The 14,674-nt window shown below is 48.8% G+C and overlaps 1 protein-coding gene across 4 annotated transcripts in view; it reads right to left on the bottom strand.

The window, feature by feature from the left end:
• The window catches only part of LOC119860079 (LON peptidase N-terminal domain and RING finger protein 1-like), an 80,911-nt gene that overhangs the window by 43,093 nt on the left and 23,144 nt on the right, over positions 1-14,674 (bottom strand). For 3 of the 4 annotated variants that reach the window (XM_038413282.2, XM_038413285.2, XM_038413283.2), the window contains one exon: positions 10,343-13,772. The exons of the other annotated variant lie outside the window; for it this stretch is intronic. In XM_038413282.2, coding sequence (XP_038269210.1) covers positions 13,575-13,772 — 198 coding nt within the window. In that variant the 3' untranslated portion in view covers positions 10,343-13,574. Of the gene's footprint in view, positions 1-10,342; positions 13,773-14,674 lie in introns of those variants that run through there. 4 annotated transcript variants of the gene reach the window in all.

Raw genomic sequence — 14,674 nt, 5'->3', positions numbered from 1 at the left:
CCTCATCTGGAGTACTGTGTCCAGTTTGGACCCCACACTACAAGAAGGATGTGGAAAAATTGGAAAGAGTCCAGCGGAGGGCCACAAAAATGATTAGGGGGCTGGAGCACATGACTTATGAGGAGAGGCTGAGGGAACTGGGATTATTTAGTCTGCAGAAGAGAAGAATGAGGGGGGATTTGATAGCTGCGTTCAACTACCTGAACAGGGGGTTTCAAAGAGGATGGATCTAGACTGTTCTCAGTGGTACCAGATGACAGAACAAGGAGTAATGATCTCAAGTTGCAGTGGGGGAGGTTTAGATTGAATATAAGGAAAAACTTTTTCACTAGGAGGGTGGTGAAACACTGGAATGGGTTAGTTAGGGAGGTGGTGGAATCTCCTTCCTTAGAAGTTTTTCAGGTCAGGCTTGACAAAGCCCTGGCTGGGATGATTTAGTTGGGGATTGGTCCTGCTTTGAGCAGGGGGTTGGACTAGATGACCTCCTGAGGTGCCTTCCAACCCTGATATTCTATGATTCTAAGATATTTAGGCAGCTAAATAAACAGACAGGAACCTGGTGGGGTTTTCAAAAGTGCCTAACTCCCACAGAAATCAACAGGGTGTGATGCACTTGTGGCTTAAAGGAACTTAGTCCGACTCCTGCTGGCTTGGCCAAGGTGAACATCTGTGAATCACCTGACACGGCAGCTGCCTATGGACAAGCTGGTGCCTGTTGTATTATGTAGGATGCCTGCCCCGGAGGAGGAGGTCTGCACTGCTAAGGACACTAGAAGCGCAGGCTCAGAAGAATACGTCATTTTCAGAAAAGGGAGGTTTCATTTGTCAGTGGCTGGTGGGGATCTATGCTGACATATGCCACAGACACACTCCTGCACCCGCTCTCTCTAACACACATCTTCATTGACATTAGCACCAGAATAAAGCCAGAGCTGATACCGCTGCCCTGTGATGACTGGTGTGTCCGTCAGCAGATTTACACTGAGAGTAAGTGAGGTGAATCAGGATGAGGGAGTGAGCCCTGTTGCACCAGGCAGTGCCAGCATTTTAATACCCCGGGACAAAAGGGAGCCGTTTTTTCTCTCTGGCACTGGCAGACAGTAGCCCTGGGAAGGAGGGGCAGGGAGTGTTGCCCTCAAGGACAAGGCCACTGTGTTACAATATTGTGTGGCCGTATTGCCAGGACATCACAGAGCAAATATTAGCTGTTGACCTGTGACCTCGGGGTGCTGTGGGTGTCCAGGAATCCCACCTCACTCCATCAGCCCTGGACCATCCTGGCATCACTCCCAGGAGATGGCATTGCTGGACATGCCCTAAGGAGCTGGCAGATCCCTTCAGCTTGGAATCCCTCATAATACTAAGCAAGGACCGGAGGCTGCAACCACTCACATGGCCAGACTCAGTGAAGGCCAGGAGCACTCATGCAAACGGTCCCATTGAGTGATGCCTGCTCACGTCCATAAGGCCCAGCAAGGTCAGGCTCTGACCAGCGAAGGGCCCCCAGCACATTTCAGCAGCACTCGCTAGACGGATGTGTGTGAGCTCCAGGTCATAGCCAGACTCTGCTGACTTCAGAACTCCCGCTACATACGTCTCCATGGCCCAGATTTCAAACTGCCACGCCGCAGAGCTTCATGCAACCCGCAAGCCGCCTCACGGCAGCTGCTGCTATTCTCCAGGCACCTCCGCTGAGCCCTGTGTTTGCTTCTTGGGGGTTCCTTCCTGAAATGTTAAGGCAGTGGCAGAGATAAAGCAAGCCTTAATAAAACCCAATAGAAGCCGGAGGAGGGACGCCTCACTGCGGGATGTCCGGGACCCCAGCCCCAGAGGACAGAGAGCCCCTTCACTTCAGTGCCTGGGCTGCGTGGTGATACGGGATGCTCCCACTGGACTGCAGCACCAAGGCCCCCCGGACGCAGACCTGTGAGTGGTCCTGGGCAGAAAAAGGCCGTGACTCACTGAGTGCTTCAGTACAATCCGCTTGGAGGAAATAATGGGGACCATTTCTCCAGAGGGTGCTGGCAGCTTCCGTTCAAATTGTTCCAGCAGGGGTTTATGTGGCCTTTCCGTGGCTGGTGGTTGCTTGGGTCTGAGTCTATTCCAGGGGTGGGCTTGCTTGGAAGTGAAGACACATCCAGTTGATGTTATTTCTTCAAGCGTCCTCGTCTTGCTTACGTAAGGTATTTCAGAGCACTGGAGGCCAAGCTAAATCTCACCGTAGAGGGACAAGAGTGGTACACTCAGTCTTGAGTTTATACTCATTTTTTTCCCTATGGTACATAGGAAACTAGGTGGTGGTTTGTTTTTGTTTTTCCCCTCTGGTTGCCTCTGTTAACCTTAAAATGCAATCTGGTTCACTTGAGGCAAAAGCTTGTCTTTAACAAGCTGCGGACCTTAACTTGAACCATTGTCTGTTTATTTTTCTCTCTCTCAAGAACTGACCAGTCCAATTAGTTAGGAGCCATGCCAAATGCTAACAAAACACAAGGCCCTGCCAGACACCTGCTGTATTAATTACTCGCCTGCTTAGCTTATTTTTCGCCCAGCCTCCTAGACTGGGAAAGCTGCTATTGAGGTTTCTTCGTGAAAGCAGCTGATGGAAGAGAGATAAAAGTCCCAGTTTAGGTGAGATGGAGAAATCCAGTTTGGGGTTTTTCTAATCTCTTTATTATTCCAGAGTGAGCAAGAGACCTCTCTTTGCACTCTCAGCAAATTTGCGGATGATACTAAACTGGGAGGAGTGGTAGATACGCTGGAGGGGAGGGATAGGATACAGAAGGACCTAGACAAATTGGAGGATTGGGCCAAAAGAAATCTAATGAGGTTCAATAAGGATAAGTGCAGGGTCCTGCACTTAGGATGGAAGAATCCAATGCACCGCTACAGACTAGGGACCGAATGGCTCGGCAGCAGTTCTGCGGAAAAGGACCTAGGGGTGACAGTGGACGAGAAGCTGGATATGAGTCAGCAGTGTGCCCTTGTTGCCAAGAAGGCCAATGGCATTTTGGGATGTATAAGTAGGGGCATAGCGAGCAGATCGAGGGACGTGATCGTTCCCCTCTATTCGACACTGGTGAGGCCTCATCTGGAGTACTGTGTCCAGTTTTGGGCCCCACACTACAGGAAGGATGTGGATAAATTGGAAAGAGTACAACGAAGGGCAACAAAAATGATTAGGGGTCTAGAGCACATGACTTATGAGGAGAGGCTGAGGGAGCTGGGATTGTTTAGTCTGCAGAAGAGAAGAATGAGGGGGGATTTGATAGCTGCTTTCAACTACCTGAAAGGGGGTTTCAAAGAGGATGGCTCTAGACTGTTCTCAATGGTAGCAGATGACAGAACGAGGAGTAATGGTCTCAAGTTGCAATGGGGGAGGTTTAGATTGGATATTAGGAAAAACTTTTTCACTAAGAGGGTGGTGAAACACTGGAATGCGTTACCTAGGGAGGTGGTAGAATCTCCTTCCTTAGAGGTTTTTAAGGTCAGGCTTGACAAAGCCCTGGCTGGGATGATTTAACTGGGACTTGGTCCTGCTTTGAGCAGGGGGTTGGACTAGATGACCTTCTGGGGTCCCTTCCAACCCTGATATTCTATGATTCTATGATTCTACCGGCCTGGCTGCTCATAGCAATAGTGTTGTACTGCCAAATTGCCACACAGTGGGAGTGTTCCAGAGTTTTGCATGCAAGGGTGTTGCAATTCACATGCCGTCTGGCATTAAGGCGATGCAGTGGGGGACTTTTATCAGATGTAAAACGCAGGCTGCAGAGGAACATCTCCAACCAATTTTTAGAGGAGGAGGAGGAAAGGAATTGGGTGCAGTGCTGGAGGCAGGCAAAAGGACTCAGGAGATCTGGGTTCTAATCAGTGCTACCCCTGGCCTGCTGGACAATGTAGGGCACTTCTGTGCCTCAGTTTTCCCATCTCTGAAATGGGGAGACTGACACTGACCTCCTTTGTGAAGCTCTTTGAGATCTACTGAAGAAAAGTGCTACCTAGGAGCTAGGGATTATTAGGACTATTTGTTTTGAGGATTAAAGGGGAGCCTAAAATCACTACAAGGAAAAGACTTAGAAGGACGCATAGAGAAAGGAAAAAGGCTGGAGAAGTTGGGAGTAAGGCAGGAGAAGAGACCCAGAGTGCCAATCCTCACCACACAAATTAATCTTATTTGGACTATAAACTCTCTGGGTAAGGGGCCATCTCTGTATTCTGTGTTTATACAGCGCATGGCACAATGGGGTCCTAAGCAGGGACCAGGACTCCTGAACACATTAAAAATCATAACATGGCTGAGCTGATTCACTGCCGCTTGACCAACATGGAAAGCATAGGGTGTCCAGATCTGCACTGTCAGCTCGTTGGGGCAGGGAGCTTGTCTTTCCTGAAAAGAGCCTGGTACACACATAGCGGCCAGCACAGAGCTGTGGGGCAAAGTGGCTGGTACTGCCCATGGCCCCTGTAGACCATCCGCTAATGTGTGGGGAGCACATTGAACTGGGATGGATCACGTGGCTGTGCCCTCTTTCTCTTTCAAACCCACCTCCCCAATGACTACACCTCCAAGTCCTTGGTGCGGCAGTGTGTGCCCCACGCCCATCCATGGCTCCTGGTACAGTGGGGAGAGCAGGGCTGGATTACCCAATAGGCAGACTAAGTACATGCTTAGGGCACCAGCAAAGCAGGGAGCACCCAAAAAAATGAGATTTTTTGAAAAAATTTGATATTTGATTTTTTTTAAAAAGCATCAAACTAGTCATCATGGGAAAAATCAGAACTTTGTTAGACTTCCTTACACTCCACTACACACTCAGAGACTGACGCTTCTTCTACTGGTGAAACAAACACCATTCCAGAACATGTGGCTGTGTCAGAGACTGTAACTGATCATCTATTCCTGGTGGTAAACCAGACATTGTTCTAGAAGGTGTGGATGTGTCAGAGACTGAACCTGCTCATGCTGTAAATAATAGGAGAAAAGATCCTGGTATGTGGGTTGATTTCAGTACTGATGATGTAGCTTACTGGATAGATCGTGGACCAAATGATTGTCAACACCACACTGGGCCATTTGAGAAAGCTCATCAGACTTTTACCAATGGCAAACAAACAAGATATTGTCCACAAAAAATATTTTTCAGCATGAAAGTGAATGGTGAGAAATAAACTCGAGAATGGCTACTGTATTCACCATCAACAAGGTCCGTGTACTGTTTTGTTTGCAAACTTTTTGCGTATAAACCTTCAACATCCTGGTTTGCTGCAGATGGATTTAGTGACTGGCAGAATACTGTTTTAATTGACCAACATGAAAATAGCATTACTTACAGAGACTCAATATTGACATATTTAAATCGAAGACAGGGCTTTGGATTGGCACAAAAATTGGAAAAGCAAATTAAAGGGGAGTGTGAATACTGACAAAATGGCTTGCAGCGTGTTATAGCTGTTGTTCAAACATTAGCTCAACGTGGTCTGCCTTTCCGGGGATCAAATGACACATTTGTATCATTGCAGAATGGAAATTTCTTGGAATTGTTGGAGCCTGTGGCTCAGTTTGACCCATTTTTAGCAGGCCAGATCTCAAAATATGGGAATGCTGGCAAAGGTAACCCATCATACTTATCCAAGACAATATGTGATGAACTCATTGGTCTAATGAGTGACAAAGTTCGTTCAGCTATTGTGGATGAAATAAGTACTGCTGGGTACTTCAGTTTATCTGTCGACTCTACACCTGATCTTTCACATATTGATAAATTGAGTAGTGTACTAAGATATGTCTCCCCCCACAGATGGAAAACCAGTTGAACGATTTATAACATTCCTCAATTTGAAAAGCCACACTGGTGATGAAATGGCAAATCAAGTACTGCCTTATCTGTGCCAAGTTTGCAAAATAGATTTCTTAAAGTGCAGATGTCAGTCTAATGCCAAAGCTGCCAACATGTCAGGGCGTTATCAAGGAATGTAGAAGAAACTTTTAGAACAGAACAAATGTGCCATATTCATACCATGTGCTGCACACTCTCTCAATCTTGTTGGCCGCAGCGCTGTTGATTATTGTCCAGTGGCAGTAAGTTTTTTCTCAACAGTCTAGTTACTTTATACATTTTTCTCTGCCTCAACAAACCGATGGGCAGTTCTTAAAACATATTTGGGCAATGATTGTGTGTTGAAATCTCTTTCTAATACTTGCTGGAAGGCACATGCAGTGGCAACAAGTGCAAGTCTGGAGTCCTACTCAAAGATTGTGGATGCATTAGAAAGTATAGCTGAAGACCAATCACAAAAGGGAGAAACTGTACGAGAGGCAGAAAACATTGCAAACAAGATGCAAGAACTAGAGTTTGTATTCATGTTGACCATGTGGAATGTAATTTTACAACACTTTGACCACACAAGTCAAGCTCTCCCAGAGAAAGAATTGGATTTGCTAACATGTGAAGACCTCTGTCAATCATTAGCAGACCACTTACGCACTTTGAGGAATGATTTTGAAAGATCTGAAGACATATCAAGATATCTTGCCTGATACTAACTACAAAGAAGCCCAGTCCTGCAAGTGAATCAGGAAAAAACAAGCAAATGATAGCAGTGCATCAGAAACAGCAAGGAATCCTAGAGACAAATTTCTCGTATCTACTTACTACGTTATAATTGATACACGTGAAGTTCATATGAAGAGGAGAGGTGAAGTGTACAAAGAAGTATCAAGTAGATTTTCTTTTCTAAATGATATGGACTTATCTGACGAACAATATTCACAAGGTTCCCAAAAGCTCGTTGACTCATACCCTGTTGACTTGAACATGAATCTCTGTTGAGAAATACGGCAGTTCCACTGTTATATGCGTGCAACGTTTAACGAAACAGGAAAAATGAAATTCAGTCACATTGATCTTCATGGCACAATATTGAAAGAGGGAATACAAAGTGTATTTCCAAATGTAGAGATCGCACAACATGTTTTTCTACCATTGATGATTACTAACTGCTCTGCAGAATGCTCTTTTTCTCAGCTGAAAAGAATAAAAAACCCTCAGAGAACGTGTCAGGACAGACTTGATTCACTTTCCCTATTGTATGGAAGCGGACATGCTTCATTGAGTCAGCTTCGATGAACTTATCCAGAATTTTGCAATGAAAAAATCTAGAAAGAAGCTATTTTAATTTCAGCATACATGTAAGTTTTGTGTCATTTCGAAAAATAAAATTTCATTTTACGGTATAGTATTGTTTCTATTTTGAGTTACGTGTTGGGGGGACCATAATCTTTTCAGTGCTTAGGGCCTCTAAAGGTCTTAATCCGACTCTGGGGGCGAGCATAGCCACTGCTATCTTTAGTGAAGCATAGACAGCATGGGGAGGTTGGCATGTGAGTTGCCCCTTTCCTCACTGCTGTGCTATTACTCAGCTGCAGTCTCTGCCTAGACACGTGTACCCGCCCCGACCTCATCACATCTGAGCCCCGTGCACCAGATGGGCTGATCGGTGCAGGGACAGACTTACGTTCAAGTCAGAATAGAGCGCGGCAACCTGGCTCCGTGTTGTTACTGCCCCCCTTGGCCTTCCCAACCATACCGGCTTCGTTTGCTGACAAAAACAATTGTTCAGTACTACATCCCGGGCAGGAATGGGGAGATTCATTTCCGGACCACACAAGAAATTGAGCCAGCATGTACGATTAATGACATGTAAAGAGCTGACGTGTGTGCGTCTGTTGTGTAAATATATCAACATGCATATCTATACACCCAAATATATTGAACTTCATATATAGTGATGAGTACATGCATATGGGGGACTCCTTCATGCTTACTGTGACTGTACCATTGATTTGGGGGTCAGGGGGCACTGACGTTTTAGGGGGACAGGGTGCAGAAAATAGGGTGACCAGATATCCTGATTTTATAGGGACAGTCTCAATATTTGGGGCTATTACACCCTAGCCCGTCCCAATTTTTCACCCTTGCTGTCTGGTCACTCTAAGAAGGAAGGAGCAGGCATTCACTCCAGCGACCTAGTGTACCACTTCTTTTCTCTCCCACCCTTCCCTTTGGCCTGTCTTCAGCTCCCTCGTGCCATCTAGTGGAAACCAGGCAGCACTATTGGGAAACAGGAACTCTGAAACTTGCATCAGGTTTGCTGACACTCACGGTTTCAGTGCAGTTTTTGAGGGGAAACCTGGCAGAACATGGTGGAATGTACAGCCACTCATGCCAACAAGGACTGGCTGCAGCTGGGGAAGTGGCGCATGAAACTACAAGCACTCCCCTATCTACCTCCCCAGTGGAGGAGTGAGACTTGAACTCAGGCCCTGCTCCGAAAGATGGAGCCTCCACCCACTTGTGCTAAAGGAAAATCCCCATCATCGCGCACCAGGGCACAGATCCTCTTTGTAGGTTGCAGCCCCTAGAGGGTGGCAGAGTCGCAGGGCGTGAGCAAGTCAGACATTCCACCCCATAGGGAGCAGACACGCTGCCGTACAGAGAAGCGAACTTGCAAAATCTTTAATATTATAGTTAATCATCCATCGCTGAGTCTCCATCCTCCCTCAATAGACTGAGGGAGAAGGGGGGGCTGTGCACACTTGTGCTACCTCAGCCACAGGGCTGATTGTCGTTAGATTTCTGCATCGGGTGGAGTATCCAAGGCACAGCGTCCTTGTGCAGGGAAGAGAACTTCCCTACCGGTTGCCTTTGCGTCGTCCCGTGGCTGCCCTTTTCCACGGCAATTCCTTGCAAACAACCTTTAACCGGCCTCCCCTCCTTCCTCTACAGCGCAGGGAATACTGCCAAGTGTAGCTAACCTGGCATTCTGCTCCCAAAGCATCCATCTTCTTGTTCCTCTTCGAGCAGAGCATTCAATGATTGGCCAGCTCCTGGGAACTGCCCCACTCCTCTCCTGCGGCGGGACCGTCACCACATGGCTGCAGGCATTTAAAGGTTCAAACTATTTCATTATTTAACTAAAGCCAAAGACCCTAACTCCACAATGTACTGAGGCTCAAAGTCAATGTGGAGGCTATTCGTGCTAGGCCTTGCTGAGTCGAGGCCTGAGTGAGCATGTGGTTAGCTGCCTTTGCCCCTCCTGCCCTATCCCAAAGGGATTCCTCAGCCTTCAAGCCCTTTGATGAAGATTGCAGAGACCGTCCTGCAGCGATGAGACCGACACAAGCCAGGTTTGGGGCTGGAGTACATGCCCCAGGGGACATTTCCTTAGAAACTTGCTGCAGCAAGGTGGATTCTCCTACCTTTTGTGGAGTTTCATTTTAAGCCTTTAACTGAAAAGCCCACCCCAGTTTCCCACTCTCCCCAGTTGCTGAGCAGGAGGTGAACCCTGGGCTGGTGCTGCTCTCTGCAACAGGCAAGACAGGAATAGGTTTTCTTTCCCTTTTTCGTTGTTGGATTTTGTGGGTGGAGGATTCCAAGAACATCACCCTTGGGGAATGGGGTGGGCACCAGGCCGCCACATGCCATAACAGCCAGAGTGGCATTCCCTGGAGATGGCATTTCTCCTGGAGCTTTACTAAGGAGGAGGTTGGGGGGTGGCTCTTTATCAAGCCGCTTCTTAGCGCCCTATCAGTGATCGCACTGGGCTAGGTGGTGACCCTTGGTCCCATAGAAAGCGCTGTGGCACCTAAGCCCCCAGAAGGAGCTCACTCCCGCCACAGGAGAGTGCACAGAGGGTGGGTGCAGGCAGGACTGCCAAGTTCTGTGAGCTGGTGGATCTGGATGATGCCATCTCCCTCCCACTCCTCTCTGCCCGCCCTGTGCCCCAGCATGCATAGACTACCATTGTCTCTGGTCCTTATGCAGGGCACCTAAGGTGCAGGGAAGCTCCTTGCACACACTCCCTCCTGCATTCGTGGCACAAGAGCTGGGGCAGCTGTTTGCGACTGCAGCTCTGGCTTAGGAAGCAATGGGAATGCTGTGGGAACAGGGCTGCCCAGCATGAGTGCATTTCATAGCACCTTGGTTGGAATCAGTGGAACGCCCCCCATTTCCCAGCAGCCACCTCCCTCAGAGGAGCTGCAGCTGAACGGAGCCCAAGATACAATCAGCTCCCAGAGTGTTTACAGCTCTCCCTGTGTACAAGTCTTCACACCTTCTCCACTGCACCCACCTCACTCCCTAGCCTCCTCCCAGGTCTTTCTCGCTCAGCCTTCCACCCCGATCCTCTCTCCTGCCAGTGCTGTGTCTAACCCAGACTGTGAACGTTTTAGGGCAGGGGCATTACCACTTCACGCATCTGTCAAGGGCCCAGTTGCCGCATGAGGACTTCTGCTCAAGCTTTGGTTGAGTGGGACTCACGGGAAGGAATCAAACCAACCCCGTCAGTGTTCAAACAGGCACAACACAAAACATTCTCCTTTATTTCTTTGACAATACAGAGAGTTTTGTTCAAAGAGGAAAAACCTGCTCATAAAAATCCAAGCAAACTGGAGCAATTCCAGCGAGTCTCTACCAGACGCGGCCGTGGAAGGAGAAGTGGCTCCGGTGGTCACCCGCCATGGGGCTTGCCAATTGCTAAGCTAGATCACTACTGCTAAATGGGAAAGTCTTAGCAGCAACTTCCAGACACTGCCCCCATCACATCTTACCTGTGCTGTCAGAATAGGCATAACAGCAAACCGGGTGGGTCCCGGGGGATGAACAAGGTGTAGGGTGAACAATGTTGGCCAGTCGAATCTGCAGCCCGCCGAATCTGCAGGCCTTCTGATCAGCTTGGCGAACCGATTGCGCCCACCACAAATAAAATAGAGGCACTTCCCGAAGTTCAGTGGAGAGAAAACTGTGCGTTTGTCATTGGCTTTCAAACCCCCTTCGTATTTCCATTCCTAGCAGCAGTCAATCCCTTCTGTAATACACTGCAGCCCCTCTGTATGGACACCCCGGCTGTCGCCCTACCCAAAACTCCGGGGGTTCCCACACAGGCCAGGCAGCCAGAGCCCCTCACACCCAGTTGTCCCACCACTACGGTCGCCTTTGGGGATCACCGGGGGTCCAGTGCTGTAGTAACAGGTGCAAAGCAGGAAAGGGAAAGGCCGAGTCCAGGGGTGAAGACAAAAATCCAGCTTTGACCCATCCTTACCAGCCACCCCATTCTGTCTTTAGCTTCTCAGGAACTGCAGGTCTCAGTTAATCTGGATTGTCACCCGCAAGCAAGGCACTTTGTTAGGAAGCAGGGAATCAAACCTCCAATGCTGGAGGGGTGGGGGAGGAAGGGTGGTGGGGGTGAGCAGAGGTGCCTGAACTAGCTGAGGGGATCAGGGTGGAGCATGCAGGGGGGCTGGAGATTTTCAATCCTTTCCTACCTGGTACAAATAATACCGAACATGGTGAGAGATGATCACCTGAACCATTCTAGATCCAAGCTCATACGCCAGATATTCTGCTGGTGTAAATGGGAGTAGCTGAGGATGTGGTGCAAAAAGACACAAAAAGAGAGGAAGAGCTCCTCCACCTTGCTCCAGCATGGCCTAGACTGGCCTCTCCCAATAGCACATGGAGCCTCCCGATGGGAGTTGGGGCAGATAGGACAGGCAGGGCTAAGATCCTGGCAAATCTGTAACCCAGCGACTAACTGATTATTTTTTAAATAAAGAACTAAATAAAATTAAACCCAACCCCATAGAAATAATCTTGTTGTTGGGAGAGAAAACTACCAAGTCTAGATAATCTGCAGAAAAGCAGTCACAAAGTCCTAGCTCACCCTCATTTCCTCCACCTTTCATCTCATTCCATTGTATTAAGTGACAAGGGGAAACTAGTTAGTGGCACTCCGACTCTTGCTCTCCTGCTATGGAGAAGTTTAGATTCAGCTCAACCTTAGCATCACAGGCCCATCAATAGCCAGAAGAATCCCAGATCCACTCATCCGAACCATTTTGAATGTATGGACATTTAGATTTGAAGCCCCAGACCCAAACCTGTCTCTATCAGTTTCATCTGAAGGTTGCATCCAAAACTGGAAGGGCCTCATCTTCTGATCTCGGTTCAAACTGCAGCCAAAATCTCAGGACAAAAGCTTTCAGCCCAAAATGGCAGAAATATCACGAGAAATGCTGATCTCACAAGATTTCCATCACCCAAGATGTCGGAAATCTCATAAAATCATTTGTGGGCCAAATTGCCTGAGATTTTGCCTGCAAACCCACAGCTTAATGAGCTGCCCAGAAGCAGAATCCCGTTTTAAACTCAATCCAGATCCAACCACGGCCTCTTTGGCACACCTCTAATCTAAGCAAACTCTCCCTGCCTTCCTCATTCCACGGCATTCCTCTTGCAGAAGATATAAACTACAAGGGAAGGTCTCTGAGTTATTATAAAGAATTCTTTCCCAGGTGTCTGCTGGTGGGTCTCACCTACATGCTCAGGGTCTAACTGAGGGCCATTGTTGGTGTTGGAAAAGAATTTTCCCCCGGGTCAGATTGGCAGAGACCCCGGGAGGTTTTTTGCCTTCCTCTGCAGCATGGGGCAGGGATCACTTGCAGGTTTAACCTACTGTAAATGGTGGATTCTCTGAAACTTGAAGCCTTTAAACCATGATTTGAGGACGTCAATAACTCAGCCAGAGGTTATGTGTGACAGGAGTTGGTGGTTGAGGGTCTATGGCCTGCAACGTGCAGGAGGTCAGACGATCACAACGGTCCCATCTGGCCTTAAAGTCTCTGAGTCCATGAGAAACAGGTGGCTGACCGTTCGGAGAGCAACGCAGCAACATCTCTTAGCATTGCCAGACTGAATATGGGGCAGAAGCTTCCTGCACATTCAGACACCCAAAAGAAAGCAGAGAAGGAAGCAAACCTGAAAGACGGGAACATACTGAACTGGGTATATTAAAATAGCAACTTCTCTTTCGGGATTTTTGGACGTAAGCAGCTGTTAGAAGCTGACCTGAGAAGATCAGATTATTTCATTTAATTTAATTAATTTAACTTAACTCGTTTTTTTTTTTATGGACTATCAGATCAAACTCATGATTAAAGACAGCAACTCTAACTCACGGGAAGCTACTGAAACCTCCCCCCTCCCGTTACAACTCTTCCATCATTTAAAACCCCTTTTCCTCACCTAGCGTACAGAGACTGGGACAAACTAGCAAACGCTAGTGACCCTGATCGTGGAAGAGCCCAAAACAATGCGACACCTGGTATTCATCTCTGGCTGCCCTTGAGTGAGATTTCTCGATACCAAAATAGCCTGGCATGTGGCTTTGGCTCATAGAGGCAAGCCAGTGTCCTTAGCCTGGCCCTACCTTCAATCTTGCTGCCTTCTTTAGACCTAGTGAGATGCTCCTAAATCTCCTAAGCAGCTTATCAAGACTGCACGGACGGCGTGGTATCACTAATGGATCAAGGACTCTAACTGCCACTGCATGCCCTTGCCAGCTCTGTTTGCCGGAGAGGCTTGCGCGCGGCCGGTTGCTATGGTCGGTGTGAGGATGAAAAGACAATAAAAACATGGAAGCCAAACACAGAAATAAAACAGGTGACATCTCCATCCCTGGCCCTCCCAAAGAAAGTGCTGAGCAAGTTGGCCAAGGCACCGGCAACGCCCCAGATTTTAGATCCTGCCTCTCGGGCGGAGGTCTGCGAGTTGGTGGCCGTAATCGCGGTGCTGCAGGATGCCGGTCAGGATGTGCTTCAGCTGAGTGAGGCGGGCCCGCAGCGAGGTAGTGGCAAAGAGACGGAGCTGGTCAGATGGGTCCAGGGGCAAGATGGAAATAAGCCACCAACACCAAGCTGGTCCATCTTTGGTGGCCTAGGAGAGAGAGAAGAAAGCTGCAGTTCAGAAAGAAGGTGGGAGCTTGAACAAGCCCAGGCAGCAGGGCCTGGGACCTGTGGGATACCCTGTAGGAGGCATTATGCCCCTGATGGACAGGATCGCCCCATCAGACCATTGTTAGTCAGATGTCCACTTGGACATCTTAGTTACCCGTCAAGGGCCAGGCCCATTGCAGAACAATCCAGGCTCCAGAATTGAAGGACTCAGACATATATACCACACGGTGCTCCAGAGTGCAGCTATGGCCAAAAAAGGGGCTGCAAACATGGCAATTCCTTTCTCAAAACACCGCTTTCTGGGTCTTCAGATGGCTCCTTGCTTCGCTGAACAGGGGGCCAGATCCCCTCCTCTGTTATATCCACACAGCCCCACTGGGGCTACCCATGGCAGTGTGCACTGTGTCCTGTGGCTTTTGCAGAAAGGGGAGTGTTGCCTACAGCAGTGGTTTTCAAAGCCAGTCCGGCTTGTTCAGGGAAAGCCACTGGCGGGCCGAGCCGGTTTGTTTACCTGTCTCGTCCGCAGGTTCGGCCGATCACGGCTCCCACTGGCCGGGGTTTGCCATCCAGGCTAATGGGGGCTGCGGGAAGGGTGGCCAGCACATCCCTCGGCCCGCGCCGCTTCCCGCAGCCCCCGTTGGCCTGGAGCAGCAAACGGGGCCAGTGGGAGTCGCAATCGGCCAAACCTGCGGCCGCGGCAGGTAAACAAACCAGCCCAGCCAGCCAGGGGCTTTCCCTGAACAAGCGGTGGGCCAGCTTTGAGAACCACTGGCCTACAGCAGTTCTCAGTGGGGAAAGCCTTATCCAGGGTATCTTTAGGACACTTTGTTTGCCCTTTGTTTGACCATCTGCACATGCAGCTCCTGGATCTGAATGCAGCAC

This window comes from Dermochelys coriacea, chromosome 8 (assembly GCF_009764565.3).
Source record: "Dermochelys coriacea isolate rDerCor1 chromosome 8, rDerCor1.pri.v4, whole genome shotgun sequence".
Taxonomy (NCBI): Eukaryota; Metazoa; Chordata; order Testudines; family Dermochelyidae; genus Dermochelys; species Dermochelys coriacea.
Note: the sequence above shows the minus strand (reverse complement) of the source record. Positions and strands in the feature narration are given on the sequence as shown.